Here is a 20,166-nt window from a genome sequence, read left to right as displayed (position 1 = left end):
TTTAAAGTAAATCTGAGGGGGTCAACTGGGAACATTTTCTTAAATTTGGTGATTTCAGATGGAATGACATTAACAGGGAATCAACACCTCTGACTCATCTGTGGATATTTGTTGCATTACCATGAATCCAATTTGCATTGAGGAACAGAAGAATTGAAATTGGCATTCTTTCGTCTGAATGCTGAAAAATGTTTAAAAGACTATTTTAATCAGATTTTGTACGGCAGGTTAAAAGCACCTGGCGAGCAGAACGGAGTTAATGTAAACACACATACACAGCACTTGCACAAAAAGGCCTAGTTTAGCATTCATTCGTCATTTCAAAAGTGTCGTATTGTGAACTGACTGGTGGTGGTGTTTCGCAGGCAGGGCGCTGCCAATCGCACAGAGAGGTTGAGCCAGATTTCCGGTGTACAAGGCTGGGTTTGTGGATGTTTTGTGAATACTGTAGTTTGTTGGATTGGATGAGTTGGTCACACAAACATGCACACCCCACACATATTCACACCCTCACACTTACATTCTCTGTCTGTGTCTGTCTCTCTCTGTCTCACTATCTTGAACACACCTGGATTCTCACACAAACACGTTTTCTCTCTCTTGAACGTACTGTACACGCATGCTTTCTGTCTCTCGTGTTTTTCACATGGTCCAAACAGTTCGTTTGTTGTGCTCTTGTAGAGTGGGAGAGACACTGGGGATTGTGTCGGAAGGAGGGGAACAAGGAAGGGTACCAGAAAGAGCAGAAATGAGTTTGGAAGAGATCAATGGAACAGTTTGTTGTCCAAGTTGCAGCAAACAAGTCTCGTGAACTGAAATCTCTCAATGCAGAGCAAACCATCTTTACTTTAGATAATACACGAAACCCCTTCCTCCATCCCCTGCTCCCATCAAGCCTTGCAAAGGAGCTTGTACATGTGTAGGAGAATAGCCCTTTGGACAGTGGTAAAGGTGTAATTCACAATTCAAGGCTGGAGCTCACAGCATTGTAAAAAGGGTAAGAACTCTTTTAAAGCTTTAAATAATACATGGTGTTTACAAAATCGTTCAAGTTTGCACTGAATCAAAACAAAAGTTTTACAGTTTTTTTATTGAGATCCCTCAAACGGGATATGTACTGAAGTTTACAAACTTAGCACTACTTCAATGCTACCCATCCCTCTCCCAGCACGGTGACCTTGTATCTAAAGCACCAGCAAGAAACCAGCCCATAGCTCCATTCCAAGCAGAAACCCAATCACAAAAGAACATTTCCACATTTGTATATGCTGCAAATACTGAAATTATGTACCAGTTTTAACACTGGAGGTCACAAGCGTACATTCAAAACATTCCAGGATCATGTCAGAATCAGGTGTAAAAAAGGAAAGAAAGAAAAATAAATGGGCAAAATAAATACATCTGAGGGTAAAGCATATATTATAGAGTACCACAGTGATGTAAAAGCCTAGCCTGCTTTAGCGGCGTGTCAAGTGCGCCCGCAGTCGGCACGCCACGCTAGCCTGTGGAAACCGAACGTATGGAGGACACGTGACGTGCATGGAAAATGCGACGTCTTGGACAAACTGATGACGAGCCGCCGAAGAATGAAAAGTTTTTCCGGAACTTTGCAATGACGTTTTTAGCGACTGCAAGCCATCACGGTCGAAGTGACCACTGAACGAAGAACAGTCGATCAAAGCACAAACCGATTACATCTTTGGATGCAAGATCAAAGGAAGAAGAGGAGGAAACTAACCACATTCAGCCATATCGCCTACCACCACCAAAGTGAACGACAACAACAGGGCCAGTATGCAATTCAAACGGCTACCTTTCCTGCATGACATTTACATCATTCTGCGTACACATGAGGGTGGAATCGATGTGGATGAAGAACCTGCAAACAACAACTGCAGAAAGCGAGTCCCGATGCACCTGTGCCAAAGCTGCTTTGCATTCTACTTTGTCACAAAATCAGATTTGCGATTCAGAACGGATATACATCCATCTATTAACCTTCCTTGCTTTTGTACTGCCGTTGACCACGCGCGAGCACCGACGACGACGACACGCGGCCGATGGTGTGGGTCGTGTGACTTTCCACAAAAAGAAACAGATCGGTGATTTTACAGTAAAATGCAGTGTCGGTGAAGTTGAGCAAGTGATGAGGAAGGGGAAAACAAAACATGAGAATGAATTTTGCTGCCTGGGGGGGAGGGGGGGATGGGGTTTGAGGATATAAGTGTTCATTTAAAAACTCAGGCACTTCAATCACACAGGCAGTCCATCACGGAAAAACTTAACTTTTAGCAACCAACGGGCAGCCGTCAATCTTCACCTCGGACGCAGACACGGACCTCACGGGTCTCACCTCCAAGAACCATAAAATTCCGAAAGATGCGGGGCTTAGTCACACATCTCCTCTGGCATTTCGTGAGGATTCAAGATACCAGGAACAGACAGCTGAATCTTGCGTTTCTCATCATGTGCCTGTCGCAGTGATGACTCTCGCTCTTCCAGGTACAAGTCAGTTGTGTCCTCACCCGCAAATTCCTTCAACAAAGAGTGAGAAAAAGAAATACAAACCACATTCAAGTCCCCGTGACCACAAACATTAAACCTTCCTTTTCTTCTTTGGTCAATGAACGGATTGTTCATGATTTTATTTAATTTCCGCACATGCGATAAGCTCTTGAATGTCTTAACCTGAGCCAAGTTTCAAAATGCAAGTTGCGGAATTGACCTTCGCAGCAGTTCCGACTGTTAAAAAAAAAGTGATAATTTGTCCAATTTGGACATTGTTCGACATTCCGGGCGTCTCTCGTTGGTGTTCAGGATAATTAACCGATTACTAATCGCTTGCCAAGCCAGGCGTTCCTTATCAACCGTTTCGTTGGAGTGCTTGCTTGAGTGTTTAATAATGATGGGTGGAATAGATTCCAAAGTGCTCGATTCCAACCATTGAATTGAAAGGAAATGAGTCATAAAACAGAATCTACATCGATTCAGAGCAATTCCTACTTCCGAGAAAGAAGCGTTTTTTGTCGGAGAATTTTTTTTTCGTCCTTGTTGGGCATGTCCCTATGACACATGGCCTGGTAATGTACTAATTGAAAAGGAACACGCCCCTGGGGCATCCAATTTGCAATAAAGCAGCAAAAGCAAGTCACTTGCAAACTAAACACGCCCTGAGGACGTGTTCCTCTGAAATGAATAGTAAGGAATTTATAATTGGACCGGTAAAGTGTGCCGATTACTTTGCTGACAGACGAGTAGGCAATACATCGACTGATAAAGTTTTGACATGTTGAAAAGGTCCAGAAGTGCAGTTTGGAACTATTTCAGGAAGGTTAAAGATGAGTCTAAAAGTTGCATGCTCACTTTCACTTTGTTCAATAGGCCTTGCTCTTTACTGTAATATATTTAATATGGAGAGAGAGAGAGAGAGAGAGAGAGAGAGAGAGAGAGAGAGAGAGAGAGAGAGAGAGAGAGAGAGAGAGAGAATGTGAGTGCGAGTGTGAGAGCGAGAGTGTGTGAGAGTGAGAGTGTGATTAAGAGCGAGTGTGTGTGAGAGCGAGTGTGTGTGAGAGTGTGATTAAGAGCGAGTGTGTGTGAGAGTGAGAGCGAGTGTGTGTGAGAGTGTGATTAAGAGCGAGTGTGTGTGAGAGTGAGAGCGAGTGTGTGTGAGATAGTGAGAGTGAGCGTGTGAGAGAGTGAACGTGAGAGTGAGTGTGTGTGAGGGTGAGCGAGTGTGAGAGTGAGAGCGAGTGTGTGAGTGAGTGTGAGCGTGAGTGTGTGTGAGAGTGAGCGTGTGTGAGAGTGAGCGTGTGTGAGAGTGAGCGTGTGTGAGAGTGAGCGTGTGTGAGAGTGAGCGTGTGTGAGAGTGAGCGTGTGTGAGAGTGAGCGTGTGTGAGAGTGAGCGTGTGTGAGAGTGAGCGTGTGTGAGAGTGAGTGTGTGTGAGTGAGCGTGTGTGAGAGTGAGCGTGAGAGTGAGAGTGAGCGAGTGTGTGAGCGTGTGCAAGAGTGAGAGCGAGCGTGAGTGTGTGTGAGTGTGAGAGTGAGTGTGAGGGTGTGTGTGAGTGTGAGTGTGCGTGAGAGCGAGCATGAGTGTGAGCGTGAGTGAGAGCGAGTGAGTGAGAGTGAGAGGGAGCGAGTGTGAGTTAGAGTGAGCGAGAGTGAGTGAGCGAGTGTGAGAGTGAGCGTGTGTGAGCGTGAGAGCGAGCGAGAGTGAGCGAGAGTGTGTGTGAGTGTGAGAGTGAGTGTGAGCGAGTGCACAGATGCCAACCCTCCCGATTTCATCGGGAGGCTTCCGAAAATTCACCCAAACTCCCGCCCTTACGATCACTATCCTTATCCTCCCGAAATTTTGATATTTTTGCACTGTTCACTAATCAGAATGTACTAGTATGAGAATTGAATGAAAAGCATCGTCTGCTACGTATAGCATGTGGTAACTCCATAACGTTCGCTGCTACCAAATTGTACGTAAAAAATTGCAAATTCAAATGAGGAGCAGCGAAACATTGGGTCTGGATCTCGCTTATGCGATCATGCACTGAGATTTAGTGCATGCGGTATGTGTGCAATACAGTGCATGCGGTATGTATGCACAGTGTATATGCATGCGATACGCTCACTGCATGCAGCTGGGCCCCGTACCAGCCCGGCGGTGGCGACCACCGTGCGGTGTTTAACAGCCGCTAGAGTTCTACGAGTCGCGCTGCAGCTGTGGAACATCGACTTCGAAGTTACCGATGCTTCAAGCCCTCGATGTTGATTACGAAATGACAGAAAAGAAGCTTACGAAGACCAAGAAATGGTCTCAGAAGTACAAGACCGAATACAGTCTCCAATACCCGTGTATTCGAAAGTCTGAAAGAGGAATTCATCATGCGTATTGTACAGTATGCAGCGTTGATATTTCAGTTGAGCACGGAGGTCGCGATGATATTCGGAAGCACGTTGGAAGCAAACGGCACACAGACATTGCAAAGGAGAGATCTTCGAGCACGAGTACCGGTACACTTCTGAATTATTTCACCAAACAAGGGACAAGCGAGGAAGAGGATGTTACCCGAGCGGAACTTCTCTTTAGTGGATTTATTGTGGAACATAACTTGCCCATATCAGTCTCAGATCATGCTGGACCTCTATTTCAAAAGATGTTTCCAGATTCAAAAGTTGCTTCAAAGTATGGATGTGCAAGAACAAAAACTTCAGCAATAATTGGTGAGTTGTCAAATGTTACTGCTTCATCTATTGCCGATATTGCTAGACTAGCTCCATTTAGCCTAGCTACAGACGGTAGCAATGACAGTGATGAGGCCCAGCTATATCCTGTCCTGATTTCGTACTATGACAACAGTGCTGGGATTGTGAAGCAAGGTTTGCTAAGTTTGCCTGCGTGCAAACAAGATTCCACTGGAGAAAACATTTTCAAACTGCTTGATCATGAGTTCAGTGACAGGAAAATTCCGTGGGGAAATTGTGTTTCCTTTTGTGCTGATAATGCCTCTGTCATGGTGGGCAAGCACAAAGGAGTCGCTGCTTATATCCACAAACAAAATCCAGAGTGCTACATCATGGGATGCCCTTGCCATATGATGCACAATACGGCCAAGAAGGCGGCTCAGGCCTTACCCATTGAATTAGATGACTTTCTCATCTATATTTACTACTACTTGGACAAAAGTAGTAAACGCGTCAAAGGAGTGAAAGCACTGCAAGAACTCTGTGATGCCCCGACACACAAGATTCTGAAGCATGTCGCAACAAGGTAGCTGTCCCTTGGTCAGTGCCTAGACAGGCTGATTGAACAGTGGGAGCCACTTCGCCTCTTCTTCAAAGAAGAAGTACGAAGAAAAATGCAACCAACTGTAGCCAAGACTCTAACAACGAGCAAGAAGGACGGCACTGTATCTACTGCCAGTACTGGCACTGCAGGATCAAGCACTAGTGGAGCAGCATTCACCACTACCACTGCAGTATCTGCTGCGAAGAAGACAGCAGGGACAGCACCAAAACCAATGCTGAGAGCAGGTAGCATCACCGGCCCTTCATCACGTTCATCTACAAAGCAGATCCCTTCAGAGTCGAGAAAGACTGTGATAGTCCCATCTACAGGCAAAGAAGGACCCAAGTTAAGTTCTGCTTTTGCCAAATCACTTGATAGAAGCTCAGCAAAACCTTCGAATCAGAGGTCTTCTTCCTTGGCTGCACCTACCTCAAGCTCTCTCCTCAAACGTAAAATTGGATCTGGTACTACGAGTCTGACCTCTTCTGCTGGCAGTAAATGCAAGTGTGATCGCCCTGCGGCTAAGTGTACTACGAGTTCTACAACTAAAAGCGCATCTTCCTCAAACACTGTGCAGGAATCTAGAGAAAAAACGTGTCAACAGGATGTTCTTGTCTCCACAAACAAAACTCTATTGTTTCTTCCTTCGATATGCTAACAAGCTTTTTGAGAAGGGGAATCTTCTGCTCCAAAGAGACGAGCCCTGTATTCATCTCCTACACGGAGAATTGAATGGTCTTCTGAAAGATATCTTCGTACGGTTTTTGAAACCATCGGTGTCATCGGTTGCTCTGGTAAATGTACCCTTCTCTGACAGAAATCATCAGAAGAATGATGAGGACCTCATGATTGGGAACGATGCCAAACTGTATATAAGGGAACAAAGGAGTCTCAAGAAATCCACCTTCACTCTGAGTGAGTCAGACATCCAAGGTTTCTTCAGTGCAGTTCGCTCATATTATGTGAAAGCCTGCAATTACATCTTCAAAACCTGGCCGCTAGATGATGAATTAGCCAAGCATGCTCAGGTGCTGGATGTTAAGCTACACCAAGAAGTGGGGTTTGACTGTGTGGAGTTTTTCATCAAGAAATTCCCCTGTCTGTTCAGTGGCGGTGATAGTGACATAGACAGTCTTGAGAGTGAATTCGCTCACTACCAGGCAGACGCCTCCATAGCTACAATTGCTACTGAGACAGTGAGAGTGGATGAGCAGTGGCATCGGATTTCACAGCTCACAGATCCCTGCACTGGTGCCAAGAAGTATCCTAATTTGAGCAAAGTGATGAAGGGAATCTTGGTCATTCCTCATTCGAACGCATCATGTGAGCGGGCACTCAGTCTTGTACGGAAGAATCATACTGAATTTCGTCCCAATTTGAGTGTCAAAACCCTGGAAGCTCTCTTAATTGAAAAACTAGCTCATAGCACCCCTTGCTACCAGAGAGAATACAGCAAAGACATAATCAGAAGGGCTAAAAGAGCCACACAGCTGTCACTCAGCAAAGCTGCCATGGAAAAAGCAAGCAGCAGTAGTACCAGCCAGTAAGGTAAGAAAAATATTGCTTCTTTTGTGCTTTTTGTTAATCTTTGATTGTCCCCTAACTTACTAATATTAACATACATGTAACATTAAAAAGTGCACAATTTTCCCCTTTTTTTGTTCAAAAAGTGGGAATTCTTAACATGTTAAATGCTCCAAAATAGGGCTCAGAGGGCACAAGAGAGCGTCTAGAACCCCAGAGCTTCCAGGGCCCTAAGGCGGGCCCTGGACCCCGCCGCAAGGGTCGAGCGCTCCGCGCTCGAGATGTGCGCTTAGCGCACATTATTTAGTGTCGGTTGCAAATCCTCCCTAATTCTGATTTCCAAAAGTTGGCATCTCTGCGAGTGTGAGAGTGAGAGTGTGTGTGAGATAGTGAGAGTGAGTGTGAGAGTGAGTGAGTGTGAGAGTGAGTGAGTGAGCGTGGGAGTGAGCGAGAGTGAGAGTGAGCGAGTGTGAGTGAGTGTGAGAGTGAGAGTGAACGGGAGCGAGTGTGTGTGAGCGTGAGAGTGAGTGAGTGTGAGTGAGTGAGAGCAAGTGTGTGTGAGTGTGAGAGGGAGTGTGAGCGTGAGAGTGAGTGCGATCGTGAGTGAGTGTGAGCGAGTGAGAGAGTGAGCGAGTATGAGTGAGTGAGAGCGAGCAAGAGCGAGAGTGAGTGTGAGAGTGAGCGAGAGTGTGTGAGTGTGAGCGAGTGTGAGAGTGAGCGTGAGAGTGAGCGAGTGTGAGCGAGAGCGAGTGTGAGCGAGTGTGTGAGTGAGTGAGAGCAAGTGTGTGTGAGAGTGAGAGTGAGTGATAGGGAGTGTGAGAGTGAGTGCGAGCGTGAGCGTGAGTGTGTGAGAGTGAGCGAGTGTGAGTGAGTGTGAGTGTGAGAGTGAGTGAGTGTGAGAGTGAGAGTGAGAGAGAGCATGGGCGAGTGTGAGAGTGAGCGAGAGGGAGTGTGTGAGAGTGAGTGTGAGTGCGAGCATGAGTGAGCGTGAGTGTGAGATCGTGAGCATGAGGGTGAGTGTGTGAGAGTGAGCGCGAGTGTGGGTGAGCGTGAGTGAGAGTGTGAGCGTAAGTGAGAGTGTGAGCGTGTGAGAGTGAGGGTGAGAGAGCGTGGGCGAGTGTGAGTGTGAGCAAGTGTTAGAGTGAGCGAGTGTGAGAGTGTGTGAGTGTGAAAGAGTAAGAGTGAGCGTGAGAGTGAGGGTGAGAGAGCGTGGGCGAGTGTGAGCAAGTGTTAGAGTGAGCGAGTGTGAGTGTGAGAGTGTGTGAGTGTGAAAGAGTAAGAGTGAGCGTGAGAGTGAGTGAGAGGGAGTGTGAGCGTATGAGTGAGTGCGAGCGTGAGATAGTGTGAGCGTGATTGCGAGTGTGAGAGTGAGCGAGTGAGTGAGAGTGTGAGCGAGTGTGTGAGCGAGAGAGTGAGAGCGAGTGTGAGAGTGAGCGTGAGAGTGAGCGTGAGAGTGAGTGAGTGAGTGAGAGAGTGAGAGAGTGAGCGTGAGAGAGAGGGAGTGTGAGAGGGAGTGCGAGCGTGAGTGCGAGATAGTGAGAGTGAGTGAGAGCGAGAGTGAGCATGTGAGAGAGTGAGCGTGTGTGTGTGAGCGAGTGTGTGTGAGTGAGCGAGTGTGTGTGAGTGAGCGAGTGAGAGGAGTGAGCGAGAGTGTGCGAGTGTGAGAGTGAGCATGAGCGAGAGTGAGTGTGAGTGAGCGAGTGTGACAGTGAGAGTGAGTGAGAGAGAGTGTGTTAGTGCGAGAGTGAGTGTGAGATAGTGAGAGTGAGTGAGTGTGAGAGCGAGTGCGAGTATGAGTATGAGCGAGTGAGTGTGAGTGAGTGTGAGCGAGTGTGAGCGTGTGAGTGAGAGTGTGAGCCTGAGAACGAGTGTGAGTGAGTGAGTGTGAGTGCGAGCGTGAGTGAGTGTGAGATAGAGTGAGCGTGATTGCGAGTGTGAGAGTGAGCGAGTGTGAGGGTGAGTGAGCGTGTGAGAGAGTGAGAGCTTGGGCGAGTGTGAAAGTGAGAGAGAGTGTGAGAGTGAGAGCGAGTGAGTGAGTGCGAGTGTGAGAGCAAGTGTGTGTGAGTTTGAGAGTGAGCGTGAGAGCGAGTGTGTGTGAGTGTGAGAGTGAGCGTGAGAGTGAGTGAGCGTGAGTGTGAGTAAGCGTAAGTATGAGATAGTGAGGGTGAGAGTGTGAGAGAGCGTGGGCGAGTGTGAGAGTGAGCGAGAGTGTGAGAGTGTGAGAGTGTGAGTGCGAGAGTGAGAGTGTGTGTGAGATAGTGAGAGTGAGTGAGTGTGTGAGATAGTGAGAGCGAGAGTGAGTGTGAGCGTGTGAGAGTGAGTGTGAGATAGAGTGAGCGTGAGAGTGAGTGAGAGCGAGTGTGAGCGTTTGAGAGAGTAAGGGTGAGAGTGAGCGTGAGTGTGAGCGTGAGTGTGAGAGCGTGGGCGAGTGTGAGAGTGAGCGAGAGTGAGTGTGAGAGTGAGCGAGCGTGAGTGTGAGAGAGTGAGAGTGTGTGAGTGAGTGTGAGAGAGAGAGCGAGTGAGAGTGTGTGAGTGTGTGTGAGATAGTGAGAGTGTGTGAGCATGAGAGTGAGAGTGAGCGTGAGTGAGTGCGAGCGTGAGTGAGCGTGAGTGTGTGAGAGTGTGAGCGTGAGAGCGAGTGTGAGAGTGAGTGAGTGTGAGAGTGAGCGAGAGAGTGAGTGAGTGAGTGTGAGAGTGAGCGCGAGAATGAGCGTGAGAGAACGAGTGTGTGTGAGTGTGAGCGAGTGTGTGTGAGAGCGAGTGAGTGAGAGTGTGTGAGAGTGAGCGAGTGTGAGTGAGCGAGTGTGAGTGAGGAGTGTGAGAGTGAGTGAGAGCGAGTGTGTGAGTGCGAGAGTGAGCGTGAGATAGTGAGAGTGAGTGAGTGTGAGAGTGAGCTAGTGAGAGTGAGCTAGTGAGTGTGAGAGTGAGCTAGTGAGTGTGAGAATGAGTGAGTGTGTGAGCGAGTGTGAGTGTGTGAGAGAGTGAGTGTGTGTGAGAGAGTGAGCGAGAGAGTAAGTGTGAGAGAGAGTGAGAGCAAGTGTGTGTGAGAGTGAGTGAGTGTGAGTGAGTGTGAGTGGGAGATAGAGTGTGAGGGTGAGTTCTGAGTGTGAGAGTGAGTGAGAGCGAGTGTGAGAGAGTGAGGGTGAGTGTGAGTGTGAGAGAGTGAGCGTGAGTGAGAGAGTAAGTGTGTGAGTGAGTGAGAGCAAGTGTGTTTGAGAGTGAGTGTGAGTGAGCGTGAGTGCGAGATAGAGTGAGAGTGTGAGTTCTGAGTGTGAGAGTGAGCGAGAGTGTGTGAGTGTTAGTGAGCGAGTGTGAGAGCGAGTGAGTGAGTGAGAGTGTGTGAGTGAGCGAGCGTGAGTGTGTGTGAGTGCGAGAGTGAGAGTGAGCGAGAGCGAGTGTGTGTGTGAGCATGAGTGTGAGTGAGAACGAGTGAGTGAGAGCGAGAGTGAGCACGAGAGTGAGCACGAGAGTGAATGTGAGAGCGAGTGTGAGAGTGTGTGTGAGTGAGAGCGAGTGTGTGCGAGTGCGAGTGTGAGAGAGTGTGAGTGAGTGAGAGTGTGTGAGTGTGAGAGTGAGTGAGAGCGAGTGTGTGCGAGTGTGAGAGTGAACGTGAGAGTGAGTGAGCGAGAGTGAGTGAGCATGAGTGAGTGAGTGTGAGTGAGTGAGTGTGAGAGTGAGAGAGAGTGAGTGAGCGTGTGTGAGTGAGCGTGAGTGAGTGAGCGTGAGTGAGCGAGTGTGAGTGAGAGCGAGTGTGAGTGAGAGCGAGTGTGAGTGAGAGCGAGTGTGAGTGAGAGCGAGTGTGAGTGAGAGCGAGTGTGAGTGAGAGCGAGTGTGAGTGAGAGCGAGTGTGAGTGTGAGTGAGAGCGAGTGTGAGTGAGAGCGAGTGTGAGTGAGAGCGAGTGTGAGAGAGTATGAGAAAGTGTGAGTGTGAGAGAGAGAGACAAACACCTATTAGTCACTGTTGAGAATGCGTATTCAAAGAAAGAAAAGTCTGTTACAGCAACAAGTTCCCTTTCGCAATCAATGATTGAAAGCACTTTCACCCTGGTCTGCTGCCTTCCCTTCCCCTGCCCTCATGATACCTTCCCTTCCCAACCCCCCCTCGCTCCCCACTCTCCTCGCCTCCCACACCTCCTCGCTCCCCCACCCTTCATCACTCCCTACCCCTATTAATATTCCCGTCAGCAAAGCTACGGGTTGTTTTTGCTTGTAAGTAAATGAAGACCACAAGGGGAAAACCACAGATGTCACTTTTTATAAATTTCAGGGTTATTGCACCAGCCAATAGTTGGCAACATGAGGTTTCCTCTCACAATATTACTTTAACAAATAACCAGGGGTGTCACATAATTTATATGGTATAAAGTTTCGCCATGCAATGAAAAAACAAGTGTTGCCAAAGCTGAACAAGTAGAAACCCAGAGTTGTCAGTACTTTACTCCTGGTTATCTCCCTTTCATTCATGTTAACTGTTCCACCATAATATTCAGAGTTGAGAAACTAAAAAATGAAAGGTTATAAAACTTTCACAGCATAAACTCTGAGCACTACAATGGCCTATTTGGTTATATCATGGGCTCCGTAGTTGGTGCATATCGTGGTTCAAGCCTGGTCAAACCTTTATTGTGACTTTTATGGGACCCACGCCGTGGCTTAATGGTTAGCGCGTCTGAGTACCCATCCTCATTCGATGTACCCACCGCCCAATCAACCTGCTTAGGTATATGAGGGAGTCACATGAGGTGACTTCAGCTATCGCGGGGGTGGTTTATCCTTGGTTTCCTCCCGGTTTTCCATCATATTAAGTAGTACGGAGTAAGAAATGGAGAATCCGTCGTCATATAAGCGAAATACCCTTGAGTATGGCGTTGAACACCAATCAAACAAAAAAAACAATGACCGTTTAATGTTGAAAAAAATAATCTGTGATCACCAGTCATGTAATGTATGCTAATAACTAACAAGCATGAATTTGCTACACATCCTGGGTTAAAATTGCATGGCAATTATTAAACAAGGGAATAACCAGTGATGTTAGTCTGCAACATTGATTCGTTCTTTGCTCTTTAATTAAATAACACAGAAGCTTGGCAAATGCTACATGCTTAATTTGATCGGCCAATGATCACTCTTCCTTTTACTGGAAAAGAAATCTATATGACAGTTATTAAACAGTCCACCAAAGTCTTGAAACTTTGTTTTTCAGTTTCTTCAAAATTGACTTATCCTGACATCTCTGGTTTTCCCGTTGTGGTCTTCAAATAAACTAGAACAGCACTTGGTTGAGCGCATACCTCCACCAGGCTGAACGGTTTGCATGTACCCACTGATAGGCCAGATGCATATCCGGACCTGAACCGAAATCTAAGTGGCTTGTTCTTGTCACCGACACAACTCATCCACTAAGTTTTATCACAGTCCATCCACAACTTTTGAGATATCATGCTACACTGTGTTTCGTTTTTGGCCCTATCTCTCAATGGTGAAGAATCAAATCACTTTAAAATCCATGTATCTCGATGTGGATCCGAATCTTCACCAAAATCAAATCACTTAGTCCTCGTCACACACCCAACCTGTCCACCAAATTTTGTTCGAATGCGTCCATAACTTTTTGAGATATCCTACTCAGACACACACAGGGCATGAATGACATTACAAAGTTAAAATTTAATTCTGAGATTAAATTAAATAATGATTTTAAGGTCACATTAAATTAAGAGGTTAAAATTAAATAATGAGGAAACATCGATGACGGAATCTTGAGATATGTGATGGACATAATGATTACATTTCGAGTTAATTAGCTAATTATCTCAGCAACTGGATGGAATTTTTGTTTAAAGGGCTCCATTAGCTTTTGTGCGTCGACGTCATCAATCATCATGCCGAGCTTCAAAATGATTTGTTATCCGCCTCGGAGGAGTAAAAACAATGTTAATGGACCCACTGACTGCCTGATGGAAGGAAGAACGGACTGAAGGACATCGTTACGGCTTTCAACAGCTCATCTCGACTTTGTCGTAGACGAGCTAAAAACAATAATAAGAAAAAAAAGAGAAATAAAACTTCATCGCTTCAAAACACCTCGATAGCAGATGGATGGTATGGGACATTTTCACAAAAGCGGGTCAGGTAACGGTAAAGACTGTCCGAGAATTTTTATTAAGCATATATTGCCCAGTCAGTGCAGAGGCCTTATGGTGATCCTGCATTGCTGACATCATTTGAACATTTTTCTAGGCCTTATAAGGGGTTCAAGCACTATTTTGAGAATATCAAAGAAAGTTGATTTTTGAGTTTGTTCTTTACCGTTACCTGGCCCGCTTTTGTTAAAATGTCCCATATATGTCTGCAACGGATTTCCTGCCCACAGCGACAACGTCAACAGAGGTAGATCTTGATATATAGGATGTCTGAATTCCCTAATTGGAAATTCAGGATTTCGTACCCACAAAGGAAAGCGGTTTGGTAAATCGAGTATTATGGGCCGTCATGCTTCGAGTTCAGCTCAGAATTTGGAGAAATGGACATGGGAGAGGATCCAGCATCATGTGGAGCCGTATCAATTGGACACGAATAATAGTAGTGATGATTCTCACTAGGAGAGTAGCACGGACGGTGATGTGGTGTGGTGTCCCGGCAAGCACTTCAGCACGCTGAGCTTGTTTTAATGTTCTTAAGCTTCAGCATTTAAGTTGAAGACAACACTTGTTTCATCGATTTTGTTTATATGCAAACAAGGGAAGAAATCACACACAAAGCCCTTTGTACTTACTTTGATCTGCACCAGGAAGTCCCTCAAATGTTCCTTGAAAGCAGGAATGTCTTGGTTTAAGCTGAACAAACCAGTCACAAACACCTTCACTTGGGCACTGCAAAGATAAAGGCAAATCAAGGTAAAGTTAAAAGTTAATTAAAACACCAAACTTATTCAGTTTATTGACCGAAATAACTCGAAGGTAAACTCGGAGTGTGAGACTGCACGCCAAACTACAATCGCTTTCACTACAGAACAAAAACCCTTTTATTGCTTATTTACCAACAACAAAGATTTGCAGTTATGATGTACAGCCACCCACAACCCCCACCCCCAGCCAGCCTTCTCCCCTCCATTGCCACCCACCCTCCACTCCTAACAACTGTTTCCAATCCCAACAAGTTGATTAAGGATGCCATTACCAAGAAAAAGAAAAAAAAAAAACATTACGACTCGGGTCTTACTCCTGCAAGTGCGGGAATGCAGATTTCAGAAGGTTTGCGATGTATTCTTGCACAAATGCTTGGTTGTTGATGGAGGGGTTGGTCGGGTTAAGTGGAGAAGTCACGCGGTTCTCCTCCACCAGGCTGAACATGTATGCCAGAATGGTGGCATGCATTGAAAGGCCTATGTGAAACAACACATGTAATGTAACAACATAGCAGTCAGGAACTATGAATAAACAATCAGCATTTGAGCACCAATGAGCACAACCCCCCCTCCCCCCAAAAAAATGATCCATGAAGCCAGAACCATTTTATGGGTCTGGGAAGGGAAAGGAAAGGCCCTTGAAGCTGGGAAAACTGGTCACCGAACAAACTGAAGATACAAGAATATGGTATTTAATTACTAAAAGGAGAAGCGTCCATTCCTGTGTCTGTCATGCTTCATTCCCAAGGGCTTCTGCCATTGTACAAGCGAAAAACAAAAAAATAGTACCATTGGTAATCTAATACCCTTCAGAATGTATGTATACTCTATAGCAGGGGTCGGGAACGTGTGGCTCGTGAGCCAGGTATGGCTCTTTTGATGATTGCATCTGGCTCGCAGATAAAATTGGAGTTTGAAACTTGGAAAGCCCAATATTTCTCGCAGAAGCTTTACCTATAGTTTGAATGGTGTCATGCTTCATTCATGTGCAGGGCTGAACTTGGCAGAAGGAGAGAAGAAAAAACACCTCCGAATTGTCTGAAGCGGTTTTTGTTTCGTCCAGTCATGCGGCCGACGCGAGTTGTGATTTCGGTTCCTCCAATGACGTGCCGCCGCCGAGACGCGTCATGGAATTCATCTCGACCAATCACGCGCCACCGCTGAGGCGACTCGTGATTTCGGTTCCTCCAATGACGTGCCGCCGCCGAGACGCGTCACGGAATTCATCTCGACCAATCACGCGCCACCGCTGAGGCGACAGCATCCCAGAGTCGGCCGGCCGCGCCGCACCTCTCGAGTATGTCAGCCCGTGCGCAGGCCAGCCAGACTCACTTGGGTCAACATCTCCCTCTCTCTCATTTGCTCAAAGCTAACCCTTCGACGAAGAAGATGGCGAAAAGAAAAAAAGATGAGGAGTATCGTACATTTCAGGACGAATGGGCCAAAGAATTCGCCTTTGTGGAGAGAGCAGGTTCTGTGGTGTGTCTAATTTGCAATGACAAAATTGCATCGATGAAACGGTCGAATATAAAGCGGCACTTCGACACGCGCCATGCTACCTTTGCATCAAAATACCCTGTGGGAGACGGCAGAAAGAAAGCGTGCCAAGAGCTACTGAGCAGGGTGCAAGCCAGCCAGCAGCAAGTCCGCGTATGGACCCGGCAAGGTGACTATAATTCCGCCAGCTTTGCTGGATCTTTAGCAATAGTGAGGAACGGAAAACCATTCACAGATGGCGAGTATGCTAAAACGTTCATGCTGGATGTCGCCAATGAACTTTTGATGATCTTCCGAACAAAGACAAGATAATCAAACGGATACAAGACATGCCTCTGTCGGCAAGAACTGTTCATGATCGTACCATCATGATGGCAAACCAAGTGGAGGAAACGCAAGTGAAGGACATAAATACAGCGCCGTTCTTTTCCCTGGCTTTGGATGAGTCAACAGACGAAAGCCATTTGTCACAGTTCAATGTGATTGCAAGATATGCTGCTGGTGATACACTGCGCGAAGAAAGTCTTGCTGTTCTGCCAATAAAAGGGTCCACAAGAGGTGAGTATTTATTCATGTCTTCAATGGAGTTCGCTCAAGAAAAAAATCTACGAATGGATAAACTTATCTCGGTGTGTACTGATGGTGCTCCGTGTATGGTGGGGAAAAACAAAGGATTTGTGGCGCTTCTCCATGAACATGAAAATAGACCCATCCTAAGTTTCCATTGCATTCTACACCAGGAGGCACTTTGTGCTCAGATGTGTGATGGGCAGCTTGGCGAAGTGATGTCGCTGGTCATTCGTGTGATCAATTTTATTGTTGCCCGAGCCTTAAATGGTCGCCAGTTTAAAACACTGCTGGATGAAGTTGGAAATAACTATCACGGTCTGCTTTTGCACAGCAATGTGCGTTGGTTGTCAAGAGGGAAGGTGCTTAGCCGTTTTGCGGCTTGCCTGAACGAAATCCGGACTTTCCTTGAAATGAAAGGGATTGAGCATCCTGAGCTAGCCGAAACTGAGTGGCTCCTCAAGTTTTACTATCTCGTGGATATGACTGAACATCTGAACGAGCTCAACGTGAAAATGCAAGGCATTGGAAATACAGTGTTATCCCTTCAACAAGCCGTGTTTGCTTTTGAAAACAAGCTGGAGCTCTTTATCATGGATCTTGAAACAGGTCGTTTACTACATTTTGAAAAACTGAGACAATTTAAAGATGCATGCACAGCAAGTGAGCCCACTCAAAACTTTGATCTCCACCAGTTAGCTGGCTTCACATCCAGTCTCCTACAGTCATCCAAAGCACGCTTTGGAGAATTTCGTGAGCACACTCGTCTTTTTAAGTTCATCACCCATCCAAACGAGTGTTCACTGAACACAGCCGACCTGAGTTACATTTCTGGTGTCTCCGTCAGAGATTTTGAAGCAGAAGTGGCTGACCTGAAGGCCTCAGACATGTGGGTGAATAAGTTCAAGTCACTGAATGAGGATTTGGAAAGAATCGCACGACAGAAAGCAGAGTTGGCGAGCAAGCACATGTGGACAGAAATGAAAAAACTTCAATCCGAAGACGAGCTGATTATCAAAACTTGGAACGCGCTTCCTGTCACATACCTCACACTGCAGCGTGTGAGTATTGCTGTATTAACCTTGTTTGGATCTACGTATGCATGTGAGCAGTCATTCTCACATCTTAAAAACATCAAGTCCAACCTACGATCACGTCGAACGGATGAAAGCCTCAACGCTTGCATGAAGCTTAACCTCACCAAGTACCAACCAGACTACAAAGCCATCAGCAAATCCATGCAGCACCAGAAGTCCCATTAATGGTGAGTATTATAACAACATTATTTAAAAGAATAAATTCAGAAGCTTATTATACTCACATTTAGTTGAATTCAGTCTTAAAATATATTATATGGCTCTCACTGAAATAGATTTACAAATATTTTGCTTTAATGGCTCTCTGAGTCAAAAACGTTCCCGACCCTTGCTCTATAGTATGACGGCCATGGAAGGAGCACAAAACTACAGCAGCAACTTGAATTCAGAGAACACCTGAAGTAAAATATCCCATATTTTGTCCAATTACAGCGAAACGGAAGGGATTTGAAAATGCCAAAAAGGCGATTTATGTTCCACAGTGTTTGCGTGTGCGTGCGTGCACGCACACACGCACGCACGCGCGCGCACACACGCACGCACGCGCGCGCGCACACGCACGCACGCGCGCGCGCACACGCACGCACGCGCGCGCGCACACGCACGCACGCGCGCACACGCACACACGCGCGCGCGCACACGCACACACGCGCGCGCACACGCACGCACGCGTGCACGCACGCACACACACACACACACACACGCACGCACGCGCACACACGCACGCAAGCACGCGTGCACGCACGCACACACACACACACACGGTGTAAGCCTCGTAATGGATTTGCCAGTCATACACACATGGACATACTGACAAGACAAACAGCCACTGAGCTTGGGGAAAGTGCAGTCACATCCCAGGATACTCTGGGTACCAGCGATGTCACAACACTGGCGCCGCTTTTTTCACCACACTCAGTGAGGCGTTTCATCCTCCCCATGGATGCCAACCTATTGGGATCGTCCGTGCTCTATCCTTTTACATGCTGAGCGTCAGGCAAGGAAGTAGCACGAACCATTTCTTGAAGTCTTTGGTACGACTTGGTCAGGGTTTGAACCGTCGACCTCTGACTTGGAACGGACACTCTAACCATAACACCACTGAGTCTGGTATAAATTTAAATTACACAAGAATTGTAAATGTAGAATTTTTTTTTTTAAGTTTACCGCCATTGATGCAGCATCTATTAAACCACCTTATTTAACATGTTACTTTAGTTATTCGTGCCTGTTGTTTGTGTCCTCTATGAAGTCCTTAAAAAAGGAAGTTTTGTGTTTGGAATGATTTTCAGTTTTGTTTGACTAGCAGAGTATTAAAATTTTTTTTAAAAATCATGCCTGTGTCTGAAGGAAGTGGTTCAGTTTGCAATTTTTAATATTGAATACGCAAAGCCGAGACATGAACGAAACCCATTAGAATTACATACATACAGATATATATATATACATACAGATATATATATATATATACATATATATATATATATATACAGATATATATATATATATATATATATATATATATACATATATATATATATATATATATATATATATATATATATATATATATACATATATATATATATATATATATATATATATATACATACAGAGATATATATATATATATATATATATATATATATATATATACACATATATATATATATATATATATATATATATATATATATATATATATATATATATATATATATATATATATATATATATATATATATATATATATATATATATACAGATATATATATATATATATACAGATATATATATATATATATACAGATATATATATATATATATATATATATATATTGTTGCGGATTCCGCGCCCGCCGGCGTGCTGACGGCCACGTAACTCGAATCGCGGCACGTCGCCCACCGGACGGACAATCCAGTCGTGACCCTCTCGGACTAACGCCGGGAACCAGTCACGGGTGGACCTTTCGGTCTCACCGCGATCGAGCCAATCAGCCCCCGCGTGGGATAGGGTTGCTCGCCAAATTCGACCTACCTAAGTACCCACGCGGAGGGTAGACCGGGCGATCGCACCTCGCCGCAGGTCGACTTCGGACACGGGCCACTTAAGCGACCCGTTCCGTACTATCAGAATAACCGAGCGGTGTTATCGTCGACCTCGACGGTTCGATTAATTATCGGGCGTATTCAGCCCACTACCAACCCTTTACGTGAAGCAAGATGAGGATTCAATGGAGGAAAAGACGAAGCGAAGCGGGAGAACAGTTCAACAATAAAGCACATTTATTCGCGGCACACGGGAAGCACACATATTCAATTCCACCAAAAGCACACACAAAAAAAAGAAAACACAATTCCATTTACACAAAAAGCAAATATAAAAGCGAAGACAATGCAGAGCTAATACCGACTACCGAGCACACGGCAACACTTATACAATTCTACCTCACAGACGGCGCCGACAACACATACTCAAAACCAAGGAAAAGAAATACCCTCAAGAATGAGGCGGGCCTGAGGCCGAGACCGGGTCGCGCCTACCCGTCTGGTGATGAGACGCGGAGCGGCGATGGCGCCTCACTCCGCGGGCCTCGCGGACAGTGCCTGGCAGGGGGTGGGAAAGGGGCCCCCTTGGTCGCACTATCTCAGCGCGGGGGGAAACAGGAGGGGGTTGCTGATGCTCGGGGTATAGAGGATCTTTATTATCCCTGGTGTGCGTCTCCACCTCGGCCAGGTCGCGCTGCCGGCCTTCCTCGGGCGTGCAGCTCCCGGCACCGTCGCGAGCACCCCCT

At 46.1% G+C, this 20,166-nt stretch overlaps 1 protein-coding gene and 1 pseudogene across 2 annotated transcripts in view; both read right to left on the bottom strand.

The window, feature by feature from the left end:
* Positions 1-1,071: 1,071 nt before the first annotated feature.
* XPO1 (exportin 1) overlaps positions 1,072-20,166 on the bottom strand; it is a 133,289-nt gene continuing 114,194 nt past the window's right edge. For both annotated transcript variants that reach the window (XM_085890382.1, XM_085890381.1), the window contains exons 23-25: positions 14,525-14,687; positions 14,079-14,175; positions 1,072-2,535 (exon numbers count right to left, since the gene is read on the bottom strand). In XM_085890382.1, the coding sequence (XP_085746508.1) occupies positions 2,389-2,535; positions 14,079-14,175; positions 14,525-14,687 (407 nt within the window). In that variant the 3' untranslated portion in view covers positions 1,072-2,388. The remainder of the gene's footprint in view (positions 2,536-14,078; positions 14,176-14,524; positions 14,688-20,166) is intronic.
* LOC147023744 (uncharacterized) lies at positions 2,542-4,274 on the bottom strand (annotated as a pseudogene).

The sequence above is a fragment of the Eptatretus burgeri genome, chromosome 7, assembly GCF_056783735.1.
Source record: "Eptatretus burgeri isolate ZD-2024b chromosome 7, Ebu_testis_v1, whole genome shotgun sequence".
Lineage (NCBI taxonomy): Eukaryota > Metazoa > Chordata > Myxini > Myxiniformes > Myxinidae > Eptatretus > Eptatretus burgeri.
The sequence above is the reverse complement of the archived record's forward strand: the minus strand, read 5'-3'. Positions and strand labels throughout refer to the sequence as shown.